General features: G+C 30.0%; 1 protein-coding gene across 3 annotated transcripts; it reads left to right on the top strand.

Annotated features, from left to right (window-relative positions):
- Nucleotides 1-8,787: 8,787 nt before the first annotated feature.
- Nucleotides 8,788-16,248, top strand: LOC114397725 (U-box domain-containing protein 33-like). Of its 3 annotated transcripts, none has more exons than XM_028359908.1 (10): nucleotides 8,788-9,055; nucleotides 9,504-9,747; nucleotides 10,251-10,372; nucleotides 10,444-10,565; nucleotides 11,067-11,171; nucleotides 12,193-12,637; nucleotides 12,825-12,962; nucleotides 13,586-14,113; nucleotides 14,568-15,332; nucleotides 15,806-16,248. In XM_028359908.1, exons 2-10 carry the CDS (start codon nucleotides 9,504-9,506, stop codon nucleotides 15,986-15,988), a joined length of 2,652 nt encoding a protein of 883 aa, XP_028215709.1. In that variant the 5' UTR covers nucleotides 8,788-9,055; the 3' UTR covers nucleotides 15,989-16,248. The 3 variants fall into 3 exon arrangements, with proteins under 3 accessions (XP_028215709.1, XP_028215710.1, XP_028215711.1); XM_028359909.1 differs by having other exon boundaries at nucleotides 8,788-9,060; nucleotides 15,806-16,238; XM_028359910.1 differs by lacking the exons at nucleotides 8,788-9,055; nucleotides 9,504-9,747 and adding an exon at nucleotides 9,906-10,013 and having other exon boundaries at nucleotides 15,806-16,238.
- Nucleotides 16,249-17,473: the final 1,225 nt, after the last annotated feature.

The following is a 17,473-nucleotide window of genomic DNA, read 5'->3' as shown; positions in this document are numbered from 1 at the left end:
AATTGGTTGGAAAGAGCTTAGTATCTTTAGGGCAAGAAATATTGAAAAAAGAAGATATTTATTATAGGAATCGCATAGGAGAGTAAAAAATTTATGAAAGCGTATGTCTCAATAAAAAAAACATTTTTTATTTTTAGTTCTTTAAGAGCTTAACAAGTGCTTTAGGTTAGTATTTGCCTGTTAATAAAACCAATAACATTTATATCTCCTAAAAAGGAGAAACACGTTCAACCCCAGGAAAACATACATATACAAACAATGGTAATATAAAGGGACACACTAAACAGCAGATAAATTAAACCTAATTTAATTATACTCTTGACTCTTGAGCCCTAAAATTCTCTTTGACTTGAGCATTAATTGGAGTGTTATTACTGGTACCCCGTCTACGCACATATTGCCACACCTCAACAGAAAAGTACCTCATATTTTTGCATGTAGAAGGAGTAAAAGTGAGTTGATTTTTCATCTTGTTTGGTAGAGGAGTTTTACTCCTTGTTTGATTGCGTAAATAATTAAATAAATAATGATATGTAACACATTTTCTTCCTTTGCTTCCAAAATTGGATGGAACCAAACTTACGTGGGACATGCATTCTTCTTTGTCGCGTTTTTTCAATACTAAAACAAGGCCTTAATGTCTTTTTATGAAAGATACGTGTAACGTCCTGTCGCTTATACAACCGAGCACGTTTAAGTAGCAAACCTAGATATAATGAATGAATTTATGACATATATATATATATATATATATATATATATATATATATATATATATATATATTTGTGGCAATTTGTCTACTCGTGAAAACTTTATCACTGCAAGCATTATTATCACATAAAGGGTGGGCCAACTCCTTCGAAGGAGTGAAGGGATGTCGATTTTTGAATCAACATATATACAAATCCCAAGGGATTAATTGTTGAAGTAGAGTAAGGTACAGTTTCTAATCTAATAAGGGTAGCATGTTCAATTTTAACTTGATGTTTAAGATGAAATAAGTGTATATTCTTTTTTTAAGTGTTTTATGAGTTTGAAGATATGTTTTGCCTTAAAATGAGGTGTCATTCATTTCTCTTAAATTTTTATGTAAAAAAATGACAATATACAAATGGAAACTGTTTTTTTTCATAAGTGAGACAACTTTTAATGTATCCTTTGATTTTAGGGAAATAATTTTTAGATGCTTAGTATATTATTATTAAAATTAAAAATGATATAAAATATGAAGTTTAAATTAATTTAAACGCAAATCTTAAGCACGTTGAATTATTCAAATTTAATTATATATCAAAATTTATTTTACTTAAAATTTAATTTAGGATAAATAACTATATATTTTCATCTTTGAATGTGTAAAGTGCTGATAAATCTATTGTCGAAAGATGAAAATTCAAAATTTAGTTTCTAAAAGTGAAAAAAATGTGATAAATTCATCCGTATGTTGCTGTTAATCAAAGAGTCTACATGACACAAAAACGAAAATATCACAAAAATCATTACTAACATGGTTGCCGAATAGATTGAACCAAAATGTCAATAAATTTTCATTGAATAAAAATGTTAGTAAGTTTTCATTAATGAATCAAAATGTTAATAAGTTTTCATTAGAATAATTTATCAAACTTCAAATTTCATTTTATTTAAGAATAAAATATAATTTAATATTCATTTTTTTTTATCAGTGTAAGTATAACATTACAATAAATACTTAAAAAAATAGTGAAACAAGAATAAGTTAAAACAAAGATAATAATAAGCATAATGCTGGTTAATAAACATAATTTCTCTGTTGCTCTAAAATTTCTAATATGAGAACAACAATTACTAGCAATAATTTTTGTGACATTTTTGTCCACCTCTGTCACGTGAATTCTTTCATTAACGGTAACAGGCAGAAGTTAACAGATGAATGAATTTATCGCACTTTTTTTATTTTTAGGAATTAAAATTTGAATTTTCATCTTTCAATGACAAATTTATTAGTACTTTACACATTTAATGATAAAAATGACTATTTATCCTTTAATTTATGCTGAATATGTCATGCACATCAATTTTTTTTTTTTTTATAAAAAACACTTTAATTTAACTCTAGATTTTTTTATTAAAAAAGTTATTTTAAGTAAAAATTAGGAAAACAAACCAGTTATAACTCATAATACAAACTAATTTTACGACTTTTTGTTTGACTAAGTTGATTAATTATTTTTCCAATTTGGATTGGTATGTTGTCATGGCTAGCGTAATCTCTGGAGTGAGGAGAAACTTATTTCATTTTAAGACTTTGCATAATAAGTTAAATCCAAACAACTCGGACGGGGATTGGGGAATTTAAATAAATACTTTATATTACCTGTCAAAGAGATATATCAATACTTAAATTGTGTCATGCAATTGCGTAGAACTGTAGAAGGTCAGTCAACCTAGGCCATTGGCATTTATAGTTCATATATATTTTAATCTATTGAGATAATATATATTTTTATATAAATTTTAATAAATATTTTTCATTTATATTCAGAGAGAGATAATCATACGGGCATTCACTTAACAGAATATATAAGAAATAAATTATAGCATATTAACAAACAAATTATAATGTAAAATATATTATGAAGGTAGTATAATAAATTAGAGTTGGGTGTAGGGTTCTAAAATTCAATTAGAATTTGATGATGGTCAAATACGAAATATAGGTCTGAAATCTTTTATATATATTTAAAAATACAGATATATTTTTAATTTTTCCGGAATATGTACCAAAGATTTCTTCTTCTTCTTTTTTTTATACTAAACCAAACCAAAGATTTCTATGTCAACTTACCTTTCGATTGGAGTATATAATTCAAAGATCATCACATGATTAATGTGCATATACACAAGCCTTTATCTTTGATTTTCAAAAGCTCCTTTTTCCTTATTCTTACACAAAAAAGGCGTGAAATCAACAATCTTAAAATATTTTTTATTTATATCATAAGTATTTTTCACAGATTATTCTAATCAAGTCGAATGAGATTATGTACTCAGGATTTAAATCTGATACCTCTATTTAAATTAAAATAATTTTGTATTAATATTTTTTTACGGTAAAAAATGTATATGAATTAATAGGAAAGTTTGTAATTTGTCACAAGATGGGAGCAAATTACCAAACAAAAGATACAAAGTTAAGAGACCAATCCTACATTAGTTAGTACTTGATAATTTTAAAATATTTGGTTCTTCTAATTTGGTTTGGCTATATATATATATTTTTTTTTTCTTTCTATTTTCTATACGATTAAGTTGGTGATTCACTCAGCAAATAGAGTTCGACTACGCAATACCTTTCTATATCCAAGTATTATGTTACGTTGTTTTATACATAAAAAGAGAACCTTTTTCTTGTGCTAACCAAACCATATATCTTTTCTATGTGTAAAGTTTTCCAACAAGTCAACTAATTCAACAGAAACAATTTAATTAAATTTAAATATTTTGATGTTGGTTAGAAAATTACATTAAGCTAGCTTAGGATTAAATTCCTACCGGTTAAAAACAATGTTGAATAACTTCAAATTCAGCACGTTGCCTTACTAAAAAAAACTAAAATTAATTTGTTAAATGAAATTTCAACGCATTAACTTAAGAGTTGAATATCTATATACTAACAATGTAAAATATTTTGATGGTATTATCTAATCATAAATTATAATCACCGTTAACATTATTTTTAAGATAATTATTATTTTAAAAGTTAATAAATTTATCATAAATTGTAATCGTATGATTAACACTTTTTTCTTAACTTAATTTGAACATTTTAAATTGTATAACTTAAAATTGATTATTCACTTGAAATGAACAGCAACCGTAATATTTTAAATACATTTTTCTGTTTGGTTAAATCTTGTAAAAAAATCATGTTGGGAGACGTTAAAATTAATTTAATGATGAAAGTTTAACTGATGATGTATTGTGTATATATATTAATCACAATCAATTCATTAAAATAATCTAACATTTTATGTACACAGTTTTGTGACAAAAATGATGTATAATTTAGTTTTAATTATTTCTATTTCCATTACAGGCTTTTTATGCTAATTAACCATACCAAAAGGATATTGCAGAATAATCATTGTTTTAGATTTAGGTTAAATTTCAATATATAAAATCATGAATTCAAATACCATTGAGTAGTAACACAAATATTTTTTTTTATGTATCGTTAAAATTTTAATAGCTTGATTCGATATAACTTACAGTCGGCATCGAAGAAATCTTTTTCATTTTTGTTTGTCTTTTGTTTTGACCTGTTTGGATCGAGTTTAACTTATGTTACACATATGGATTATGGCGTAAGTTCAGAAAATGAGGTTTGATTTCTATGTCAATTTAGTATATGCCAAAACTGAGTGTGTGACAACATAAGGATTTCAAAGTTGTTTGGGAAAAGACAAATTTTTAATTTGTGCTTTTCATTCTGACAAAGAAAAGTGATATAAGCAAACGTAAATAGTAGAAACCGCGTTTTGAGATATTTGATGACTGGACCATTCATTTTGGTCCTTAGCATAAATTAAATTGCTTCTTAAACAAAATGATACTTATATTTATATTTTTTAAATTTATGTGTTTTTTTTTATATTTTGATATTTTATTTCAAAAAGTATACATACTCATTATTCAAAACAATTAATCTAGAACACTAATGGAGTAGAAAAATGGTAAAAAAAACTGACCAAAATCAAGTATATGAATTGATGAAAATTAAAGTTTAAACCAAAACATTGTAATTTTTCTTTTTTCTTTTTAAAAAAATTATATTCTAAAATATTTTTAAAAAAATATAGATTTATGTGTAATACTTATATACACCATTGTTGTTATTTAACTATTTATTTAGAAAATTTTCATAAAGACATATATATATTACTCCCTTTGAATTTATTTATAAGCAAAAATAATTTTTTTTACATTAATTAAGAAAATTAGTTGATATCGTTTAATTTTCTAATCTCAAATAAAAAATAATAATATTATTTCTAAAATACTTTTCATTTGGAACTTATTATTATCAATAATATTGAAAATAGAATTAAATGAAGAATAACATAAAATTAGTTAGATTTATTTATATTTAAATTCAAGATACAAGATTATTATTTTTTGCTTTATATATGAACATAGAGAGAGTATGGTTTATATATAAATAATCATTTTCATTTTCTACCCAATGCTTTCCTGTGGTCATTTGCAACAGATTTTTTCCATCATATATTTTAAGGACTTCGTGAGATTATTATCTATTGCAAAAGTCATCGCAGCTACAACTTGATTGCATGCAAGTCAATATATAGTTCATATTTTTCTTATTCAAACTCTTATAGCAATGGTCTTTTTTTTTTAACGGCTATCAATGAGTTAGTAGCTAGATTGCAGTCATATGCAGATTAATTTCTGTTGACTCACTACATATTATTCATTCTAAATTTTTCAATTGGTACTCTACTACTTCTCCCTCAATATTTTGGCCTTCTCATTATTATTATCATTATTTTTGGGTGTGCACAAGACTATCTCTCTCACTCGATAGTCTAAGACCTTTTTTTTAGATAAAAATATTAGGAGCATCTCCATTGCTATTATAGAAGCAATCCAATTATATCACGTTAATAATAGACAATTCAATTAATTTTTTATTTGATGGATATTTCTATTAATAAGTTGCCTAACTCGTAAATATTTTATTTATCTTTCTTATATTTAATACAAAATTAAACAACTCACAATTACTTATTTAAGTAATTATTTTTAATTTTAAACAACTCAAAAATCATATGACACATTAAAATAATATTTTTTTAAGCAAGTCATTAAAAAAATGATTATAAAGATGCTCTAAGTAAGTTTTATTCTTCTAATAATTTTTTTGGCATACATAATTAGCGGTTAAACTCTAATTAATGTAAATTATATTAGTAGTTATTCTTCAACCGTACGGAACTTTACTGGTTGGTACGTTGAATATGCATGGTACGTTGTATGAGGTAGACAGGTAAATAATAATAATCTATAATCCATACAATACAATAAAAAAATGTAGTACAATTTAAATAATATAATTTAATAGATTTAAACGAATATAATATTCTTTAATAAAAGCTTTTAAAAAAAATTATAAGATACTTTTATTAAAAATATTATTTTAATATTATATACTACATAATTAAATTAATATAAAATAATTTGACATTATATGACATAAAATTTTATAGGACATATCATATTAAATAATTTTATAATTTTATCATGCCTACCCATCCTTTTAGGATTATCTCCTTACGGTACGACTTTCTTTGATACGATATTAAACACTATATATACTTATAGCATATAGTGATATTATTTTTAGAATAATGTTATTTATATAATAAATTTACATATTTGTATATATATATATATATATTTATTTATTTATTATATATTACTTATTTTATCTTTTTTTTTTGTGAAAATAGAATAAGACTTGCTGGACGGTTTTAACAACGAGGATATAGTTTCCCCACAGCATATTCCTCAACTACTTCTCAGTGTTTGGGTACCAACTATCAAGGTATTCATACCCACCACAGCATCCGTTAAAATTTATGGATAATAATTTTTACCCTAATCCATACTCATTAAGTAGATAATTACCTTATCAATCATGGATAATTTTTGCGAATATCATAACTCATAAGGTCCGGGTAAAAATTTTACGGATATCATGAATAAAAAAATTTAATTTCTATAAAAATTGTTGTCCCTAGATATTCTGGGTGAAGCTGAAATAACCATTTACTAGTTATTTAGTTGATTAACATGCTCGGTGCTATATTATTTATGTCTGTTGTAAATCATGATTTTATTGGAATATACTTTTTTTAAAATATTTTTTAGTTAATTATGAAGATATTTTTTAAGTGAAGATTATGATTTAGAAAAGTCAATATATTATTTGTTTTTGATTTGCCGGTAACAGCTGTTGGTGAAACTGCCAGCAGAGCTTGTGGGCCCACCTTCCCCACCTTGAAGCTTCGTAAGTTAACGAAGGTAGAACCCACCTTGGAATTGTTTATGTAGTTTTCTCAATTGATATTTGGTGTAGGCCATTTCTCATTTATTCTTAACATGTTAATGAATACAAAAAAATGTTATAAAAGATATTTTTATACTACGAATTTATTTATTTTTTAATTAAAAAACTATAAGGTTGCTTGCCTTATTCATTCTATGACATTTTTTAAACGTTTTGATATTGAACTAAATCAATTTTTATCATTAATTAGATGTCTAATTTTTTCATTTTAATTAATATTTAAATTTTTTAATTATTCAAAATGTGAGCAAATATATCACGTGGATTGCTCAATCGTACTTTGGCTATCTTAAGTGGAGAATTATAATGATATATTTACACCTTTCATTAAAATAATATTTCTTCAATTAAATTACTTTATGGTAATTCATAAAGTTAACATTTATGTATTTATTTTTTTAATTATGATTACAATATATTTTGTTTTAATGTTTTTTTTAAAAAATTAAATTTTTTATATTTAACATATATTTATAAACTTGTTGAATGTATAATATTTTTTTTATCTTAATCCTTCGATTCATTAAAAAAAAATTCTAAGTAATTCAGAGTTCAATTAGAATCTAAATAAAATATGATTAAAAATTATTTTTGTTAAGGATTGAATTTAAATTTATTCAAATAATTTAATTTTAATTTTAACATATTAAAAATTTGTATCTAATCATTTGATTATTGCATGATATATACTTATACTTAATGATAATTTAATATGTTTTGTTAATGTATATGTATGCTCACATATGAACTTGGAGTTGCAAAATAAAAAAATTATCTATATTTTACAGTTTTTTTAAAAAATTATTTTTAAGAAAAAAGTTACCTAACACAGATTTATAACGTAAAAATTTGCTAAACAACAATTACACTTTCCTAATTTCTTATAAAATTAAATATCACATCACTTGTATATTTTTTACACACTTGAAATTAATCGTAAAATTAATAAATGGTTGATTAAATCGTAAAATATAACTATTTTTTTCTAATAAAATATTTTTATTTTTTTAAAGAAGAAAACATTACTATTTACATCTAACAAAATAAGCATGTCAGCATGTGCATCACACTGGTCATTATATTAGTTAATCGTAAAATTAATGCTTGATTGATTCAATCGATACGTGCATGAATCTCTTTTTAAAGGAGAATTTCAATATGTTTTAATTTTTTTCCCTACATATACCAAATAAAATGATCTCTACCTGAAAAAAAAACACAAATATCTTTACGAAAATTTTAAAAGGAAATGTTCCTCATAAACTTAATAAACAATTATACTTGCTCATTATAACTATTTTCAAATTTTTTTTATTACAAACAGATAAACCTTGCTCGTGTTATGTGCTTAAATTATTATATTTTTTCTTTGATACAAATATACTTTCTATTTTATTCTTAGATTTTTTTTCTTATTTAATTATCAAATTTATGTTAATTTTTTTTTATTTGTCTTGTTGTTTATTTTAAACTAAGTATCTTTTGACTCTCATCTAAAAACTAATCCTTCAAAATATTAAAACTCACTATAACCTATGTTAAAATAATTATATCTATAATTACATAAATAATTTATCAATTATATCATAACATAATTATAAATTCCCTACATAAACAATATAAAAGTCAACAGCCTGCAATGAATTCACCTTCTCTATTCATTCTTGCAGCTTTTGTTTATTAAAATTGAGAGCTTCATCTTTTTGTACGCTACAATGATTTGAGCGTAAGACAAGGTTGTTCTTTTCATGCGCTCATATAATATCTAAGCAAGAGGCACGCTACCACCGTCAAACCCTTCTCCTTTTTACCATTCTAATGGCTTGGTTTTTTCACATCACACTTTCTTTGTGTTGTGTGTCGCGCGCGCGCGCGTGTGTGTGTGAATTTGTGAAGTGAGTTGGAGATAGAGACAACGGTTTAAGGTAAGGTTAGGTCTTTTTTTTTTTTTTTGTCTTTGCTTTTTGGGTGAAAGTTTTCTTGGGCACCCTATTTGCAAATTTTCAATTTTCAATTGCAGACTGAGAAATTTTCAATTTTTGTTGGGTTTTCTGAGTTTCGGATAAAGAATTTCTGGTGTGTTTGAGAGATTTTGATGATTAATTTCTGGGTTTGATAGTAGTGGGGAGTATAGAGATAATTACCAATTGTTGGAGAGAAAGTTGAACTTTTTTTTATTGGCAGAGAGAAAAAGAGAGTAGTTGTTGATAATTAATTTGTGGTTTTGATAGTAGTTGGGATTGGGGTGTATGCGTATTATGTAGAGATAATTACCAATTGTTGAGAGAGAGAGAGAGAGAGAGAGAGAGAGAGAGAGAGAAAGAAAGTTGAGTTCTTTTATTTTTGTTTGGTGATTCAATAATCTTGCATCAGATGGCTGTGGTGAGTCCTATGCCTGCAACAACACAAAGGATGGGTTCAGTGAGGTCACTTTCTGATGCTGGTGGAAAATTTTTGGAAGAGCCTAATCCAAGTGTGGTTGATCAGCCAATCTATGTTGCTGTGACAAAAGAGGTGAAGGAGAGCAGATTAAATCTGATATGGGCAATACAAAACTCCGGAGGAAAGAGAATTTGCATTCTTTATGTGCATGTTCGTGCAACAATGGTCCCCCTACGTATGTATATACTATGCTTTTCTATGTGTATTTGTTCTTTCATATCTTGAATTGCTATATTCTTTATCATGAAATTTTCCATCAGCTAAACTGACTCAACTTGGGGTCAGTGTAACTGTTTGGTATATAATGGATTTGACTTCTCCAAAATCAGTAGGTGCACTTTAAAGGGCACTCACAATTGCTGATTAGAAAATTTCAGGTGATTTGAAATTAGAACCAAATAAGGCTCATGAGATAATCAGGCCTACTTCAGAAATCTAGTTGTAAGGTTCATATATTGGTGTCCTTTGAATTTCAATATTTAAACTTTATGGTGCTGTTGGGTGGTAATTGTCAAATTTTAGGAAACAAATTTATTGCTAAAGTAGTTAACTTTAGGGAACAAATTTAACTGTAATGTTTAGTAACTATTGGAAATTCTCTCTGGTGTGCTGTCTTTGTCATTTGTGCAATTTTCATTATCTAATTATGATCCTAAACTTCCTTTTTCTTGTTTATAGTGGGAGGTAAATTCCCTGCAAGTGCACTAAAAGAGGAGCAGGTTCAAGCATACTGGGAAGAAGAAAGGCAAGGCATGCATAGGATTCTGGATGACTATCTTCGTATTTGTCAACGGATGGGGGTAACTATTGTAATATATGTATATGCATTTAGAAAGATATTTAATTTTGCACTAATTACTTTCTGATACAGGTGAGAGCAGAGAAACTGCATATTGAAATGGATAGCATTGAAAAAGGAATTTTAGAACTCATCTCCCAGCATGGCATCCAAAAGCTTGTTATGGGAGCAGCATCTGATAAGTACTATAATAGGTAAGAAGCCAAATAACTCCCCAACCACATTATTGTTCAGTTCACTTTTACAGGAAATTTGATGATGATATTGTAAAAAGTACTAAAGATGGTATTAGTATTTTGTGAGGAATAGGATAAATAAATTGCTGTATCTGTGGACACACCATGCAAATAGTTGTACTTTCTAGTTTCTAGGCTTGAAACTTCTCAGTAAAGCATGATATAGTTTTTCTGTTTTCAATAATGAGTTCAGTGACTTTCTTAGCCATCTAGCTGGATCTATATCTCTCCACTTTGATTCTATTTGCCCATAAGGGTGTTATGGATGTATGGAGCAATCATGTTCCACTCCCAATCCTAATCCTAATCCATATCCACTTGTACTTTAGCAGAAACTATGCTTTCTTTCACATGTTCTAATGGTCAACTAATTATAGTTCGATAAATTCCCAATTTTTATATCCATTATGGTGAAATCAATAATGTGTTTTCAATGAGCTCACTTGCATGATATTGCAGAAGAATGATGGACCTCAAATCCAAGAAAGCCATCTCTGTGTGTAAACAAGCTCCAGCTTCTTGTCATATACAGTTTGTCTGCAAAGGGCGCCTAATACACACAAGGTACTAGGCCTCCTAAAAGATGCTTTTGATATCCAGGGATGCAGTGTCTTGTGGAAGATAAATGTAATTAAGAAGGAATGTTTATAGTTGCCTAGGAATACTATGTTGAAGCACATAATTTTTTTTCTTATTTCATTATTTCAGTTTTTATTTGTGCAGATTTATTTCCCCGTAATTTAGTTTCTTTTTTTTAACTCTAATTATGACAGCAAGACTATAGCCTGTAAATATTTGGATGAGTCTCCCTATACATACATGCAGACACCTTGTACTCATCATCAGAAAATAATATCCCGTCTCAAATCTCCTTTTTCAATGGTATTAGTATTAGAGCTTCCATTCTTGGGAGCCCTGCGTCCATATTCAAACCCTAGCTGTCTTCATTGTGGCTGACTTTATCTCTTCTATTCAGTATATAGTGCCTTCATTGCACTCAAGACTTAGTTCCAATGCTTTCATTGCACATCAGAACCTCATTGCCCCACTGTTTGCTGCTGCTGCCAGCTTCTTTTCAACCAGAAAGGCCTACCAGGAGGTTCATCTGGCCCAGCTCAACCAGATCTCCAAAGTTCCCCACCACCACAGATTACCACCTTGGCCGCCATTCCACATTGAACCATTCTCATTTTGTTTGTTTGGTTCCCCTCTCTCTGTTGTGACCATCTAGTCCACCCACAAGGCCACAACCTTTGGAGCTGTCATAAATTTGCTTACCCTGTAATTTACCTTCCTTTTTTAATTGTAATTAAGGACAACAAGATTATAGCCTGTAAATATCAGGATTAGTCTCCCTAGATATGTGTATGTGTAGTCACCTTGTACTCATTATCAGAAAATAATATTCAATTCTTAATGACCTTTTTCAAGTTACTTAGCTCTAATTCATAATTCCAAATAGCTTGTCTCTTGATTTAACTAACAACATATATGATATTATTCTGTTGAAGTTATCTCTGCCAGAGTGTCTTTGCGCTTGGATTTTGGGTATTGAATTACTGATGTAAGTGCAATATTTACACAGGGATCGCAGTTCCAATGAAGGTAATGCAGATGTCACATCTCCTTTGGTGCAGCAAGTGCCAAACTCTGTGAGATCTTTGAGATCTCAGTCTGTAACACTTGGTCAAGATCGCCGAGCAAATCTGACCAATCCTGCTCTAGAGTTATTTCGCAGAGTAAGGTCTGCCAATGATGGGCATGGAGCAAGCTTTATGACTGTTTCTTCTCCAGAAGACACTGAAGGGTTTTCAACTCCACATGACAGGATGGGTACCGAAGTAAGTTCTGATGAATCAGATAGGCTGTCAAGGATGAGTCCTTCGGGATTGTCAACATGCTCTGACAGTGCAGTTGAACTAGCATTCACCCCAAGTTTGATTAATGAAAGCAGTGAGAATGCATTGGAGTTGACTTTGAGTCGCCGGATTATAGAGGATCTTCATTATTCATCTCCTCCTAGTACACTGGTACACATAAATATTCTTTTCTCTTCAGTAATATTTGTGTTTGTTATGGAGTGTGTGCATATTTTTGTGTGGTGAAGTTTGCAATTGATGAGAGACATTTTGACTTTCTAAATTTGCAATGATGAATAGAATTTAATTCCCAAGCTTTATGTAGATGTTTTAAAATAATTTGATTGAACACTTGCAGGATGGTGGAATGGATGATACTATCTACGAACAACTTGAGCAGGCTAGAGCTGAGGCTGAGAATGCTACGCTAAATGCATACCAAGAAACTGTAAGGCGTAGGAAAGCTGAAAAAGATGCCTTTGAAGCTATACGCAAGGTAACTGTTTGGTTGTTGACTGATTATATTACTTCTTCAATATGTAGATGATCATGTTTATGATGTGAATTGTCAATAGTTCATTGTTTGTATCCAGTTTTCTAGTTTAAATTCCTACTGAGTGGGAAAGTATTTTTGAATGTATGAATCAACCTTAACCAACGCTAAAGGTGTTGGGACATTGGGGAAGGAAGAGTTAGTTAGGATAGTTAGAATATTAGTTAGTTACAGTGAATAATGACATAAATAATTAGGACCGAAGGGTAGGGAATTCATTCAGATTTGTATCATTTGTAATATGAGCATTAGCTCCTTGTGAAAGGAGATATATCCTTGGTGAAGGGAAAACCCTTGGAGGAGAGTTATCCCTCCTATCCCCTGATACTTTGCAATCAAGAAATACAATCTTTCTTTTTCTTCTATTTTCTAATCTAGGTTCCTAACATCCCTGTTATTTTGCAATCAAGAAATACGATCTTTCTTTTCTGTCTTCTATTTTCTAATCTGGGTTCTAACAAATAACAATAGGAATCATTTTAAGTTGTATTATCTAGTAATAGGCTGATATTGCAGCTTGATACCACTTCTAATCCTTTTCAATGTTTGAACTGCCCAATTTACAGGTTAAAGCTTCTGAAAGTTTATATACAGAGGAGTTGAACCTGAGAAAAATGACAGAGGAAAAACTTAGGAAAGAAAAGGAAGAACTTGAGAGTATGAAGAGCTTGAGAGACAAAGTTAAGGAAGAACTCTGCCTTGCTCTTGATCAGAAGGAATCACTAGAGAGTCAAATTGCATCATCTGAACTTATGGTAAAGGAGTTGGAGCAGAAGATTTTATCTGCTGTGGATCTGTTACAAAGCTACAAGAATGAACGAGATGAATTGCAGATGCAGCGCGATAATGCATTGAGAGAGGCTGAAGAGTTGAGGAAAAAACAAGGAGAGGCCTCAGGCACCAATGTGCCTCAATTGTTCTCAGAATTCTCTTTTTCAGAGATTAAAGAAGCAACTAGTAACTTCAATCCATCCTCAAAGATTGGAGAAGGTGGATATGGAAGTATATTTAAAGGTGTCTTGCGACACACTGAGGTGGCTATAAAAATGTTGAACTCTGACAGCATGCAAGGACCCTTGGAGTTTCAACAGGAGGTGAGATGGTTTGACTTTTATGTGATAGTTTAAGCATCATCTTATTTTGATCAAAAATAATTTTTGGGCATGTAGGATGTAGCACTTATCATTTGATAAATCTTATGTGAAAGTTGTTAGATGTCCAAGAATAAAATAAATTTGGCCTTAACTGATCTTTCTTGTAACTTGCAGATTGTGTTATAAATAATCAATATGAGAAAAAAAAAAGAAAAGAAAACTGTGACAAGAGTTAGCACTTAGCAGCAACAATTTTAAAAAGTGTCTTTAATTTCTCCTAAAATCCAAACTCCCATGTTTTGAATATTTTTTTAAAAAAACTTGTGTTTGTTGGTCCTTGGTATAATATATTATCAACCTTGTCTCTAAAGGTGTGAATGAAGGGGAAGAGGATCCATCCAGAATTGTTGTAAAAAGGATATTTATTTTGACCCCACTTTTGGTTTTGTACCAGGTTGATGTGTTGAGCAAGCTTAGGCATCCTAATCTTATCACACTCATAGGGGCCTGTCCAGATTCATGGGCTCTTGTCTATGAGTATTTACCCAATGGAAGCCTTGAAGATCGTCTTGCCTGCAAGAATAACACCCCTCCGTTGTCATGGCAAGCTCGAATTCGCATTGCTGCTGAACTATGCTCCGCTCTCATCTTTCTTCATTCCAGTAAACCTCACAGCGTAGTGCATGGTGACTTAAAACCCTCCAACATTCTCCTTGATGCAAACCTTATTAGCAAGCTTAGTGACTTTGGAATCTGTCGAATATTATCAAACTGCGAGAGTTCCAGTAGCAATACTACAGAGTTTTGGAGAACTGACCCAAAGGGAACTTTTGTCTACATGGATCCTGAATTCCTTGCCTCAGGGGAACTTACTCCAAAGTCAGATGTTTATTCATTTGGAATCATATTGTTGAGATTGTTGACTGGGAGACCAGCATTGGGAATAACAAAGGAAGTGAAATATGCATTAGACACTGGAAAGTTGAAATCCCTATTGGATCCTTTGGCTGGAGACTGGCCATTTGTGCAGGCTGAACAGTTGGCTCGCTTGGCTTTGAGGTGTTGTGATATGAATAGAAAGAGCCGACCGGATCTTTATTCAGATGTCTGGAGGGTACTTGATGCAATGAGGGTTTCTTCTGGAGGTGCAAACTCCTTTGGATTAAGTTCTGAAGGGCTTTTACAACCTCCTTCATATTTTATTTGTCCAATCTTCCAGGTAAATAGCTTTGTCAACCTCTGTTTTTTCAGCAGTCAGCACTTCTAAAAAGTTATGTCCTCATGCTGTTCTAGAATATCCACTCCAATGAACACTTGTACAAGCAAATGAAACCTATCCTAATTCTCATCTATTTCATTTTGAAGTTGATCAAAATTTCATACTTGCATGTTCCTAGTGTTTTTTTTTTTTTAATTTTATTTTATTCTATATCTTTATTTTTATACTTGCCTTTCGACCTGGATGTCATGGGTTCAAATGCGGGAAACGGCTTCTCTAAATCTTGGTGCACAGAGTTGCCCTTTTTTAGGATTTGGCTCTTCTAAAGCAAGTTGCTTACTTTCGAGTAGCCAAATCCCCTTTTTTATATCTTTATTTTCTTCACTTGCAAAATATTTTCCAATCAGTGGAATGCTTTGAATATAAAGCTGCTATCTAAGAAAATTCTCCCTGGTTATGTTCCTACTTTGCAGGAAGTTATGAGAGATCCACATGTAGCTGCAGATGGTTTTACATATGAAGCTGAGGCTATACGAGGATGGCTTGATGGTGGTCATGACAATTCACCAATGACTAACAGTAAGCTTGCACATCACAATCTTGTTCCCAACCGCGCTCTTCGCTCTGCAATCCAGGACTGGCTTCAAAACCACTGATCAAGCTCATTATTTTTCTCTGCCCATTTTGATTGAACTGTATATCTGCTGTTTATACCATGTCTAGGAAAGAAAGTTGTCATTTCATTGTCACCTTGTATCAGTTTTGTTTCTTGTGGTTCTTCATTCACATTTTATACCTATCCTCTTGTATAGATTAGATAACCACGGGTTTATCTTACAATAGTTGTAAAGTACATATATATTATAGCATGTATGTCAGAACAGTTCTTTGTGTGATTATCTTTCCTTTTTGGTGATTTTTATGTGATTATCTTTAGCATTAGGCATTGTTCGAGTCTTGAGAAGATTTATACAAATTTGATAGCACCAACAATGTATAACTTAACTTAGAATCTCATAAGGAAATGACGTGGTTCTCCTTTTCTGTGTGGACTTATCTGAAGCAAATAGCTAGACGTAGTGAAAAGAGATTAAAAATTCTAAAAGGGAATATTTGAAAGAGCTTAAATGGATCTGATTTATGTTTATTATAGTGGCTTATAAGCTTACCATAAGTTTGTTTTAACTTCAGTTTCACAGTGAACTTTCCTATTGAATGTGTTTAATTAAACTGTTGATTGAAAGGCACCCTAAATCCTTTCGAACACCAACAATTTTTTTTTAATCCATAAGAATTGAATTCGATACTAAATCCTTTTGAACATCAGCCGTTTCTTGCAGACGAAACAAAAGAAATGAGAAAATTATAAAAAATGGAAAATTCTCTCACAAATTTTGTTGAAATTTTTCAACGTACATTTAGCATGTATTGAACCAATTTCAAATATCTTTTCTTTTTAGAACTCAGGATATCTTTTAGCTGAGAGCGAGAGACTAATTTCTTGGTATATTAAGATTTATTTATGAAATTAATTTCTTTAAGTAAATATTCTTCTATACACATGAACTTGGAGATCAAACCCTTGATTAAGGAGCATGGACTTAGACATGGCAATGAGGCGAGAAGGGGATGGGTATTGTCTCCCCAATCCTTGATTCCGACTCCCCAACATATCCCCATATCCGTACCCGATACCCGACGGGTTAAAATTTATTATCCCATCCCCGTATTCGATTCAAATTAGAAAAATAATATTTTTTGTAAAGAAAATATTAAAAATTTGATTTTAGAAAAAATAAATTGATTGTTAAACATTTATTTTTAACTACTTATATATCAATAAATTTATTATAGCGCCTGTGTCTACAAAAATCGTTAAGAAAAGAATATTAAATTATGTAAAAATTCTAAAATAAAATTAACTAGTGATAAAAATTCTAGTCCTTTTGATTAAATTATGTACAAATTCTAGAATTTTAAGTGGCGGGACAGGTCTGGGTTCGGGGTCAGGCGGATGTAGTAACCTCATACTCATACCTGTACCCGACTTTTCGTTATTGGGAAAAACTCGAACCCAAATCCATATTCGGTCAACTCGGGTATTATCGTCAAAGTCGGGCGGGATGGATTCGAACAGGTAT

Source organism: Glycine soja, chromosome 18 (genome assembly GCF_004193775.1).
Source record: "Glycine soja cultivar W05 chromosome 18, ASM419377v2, whole genome shotgun sequence".
Lineage (NCBI taxonomy): Eukaryota > Viridiplantae > Streptophyta > Magnoliopsida > Fabales > Fabaceae > Glycine > Glycine soja.
Note: the sequence above shows the minus strand (reverse complement) of the source record. Positions and strands in the feature narration are given on the sequence as shown.

Excerpts from the sequence above, each read along its gene's own strand:
- LOC114397725 (XM_028359908.1), top strand. The coding sequence starts at position 9,504 with ATGGCTGTGGTGAGTCCTATGCCTGCAACAACACAAAGGATGGGTTCA. Across the intron at positions 11,172-12,192 it reads GGGCGCCTAATACACACAAG|GGATCGCAGTTCCAATGAAG; the intron begins GTACTAGGCCTC and ends ATATTTACACAG. Across the intron at positions 15,333-15,805 it reads TTATTTGTCCAATCTTCCAG|GAAGTTATGAGAGATCCACA; the intron begins GTAAATAGCTTT and ends CCTACTTTGCAG.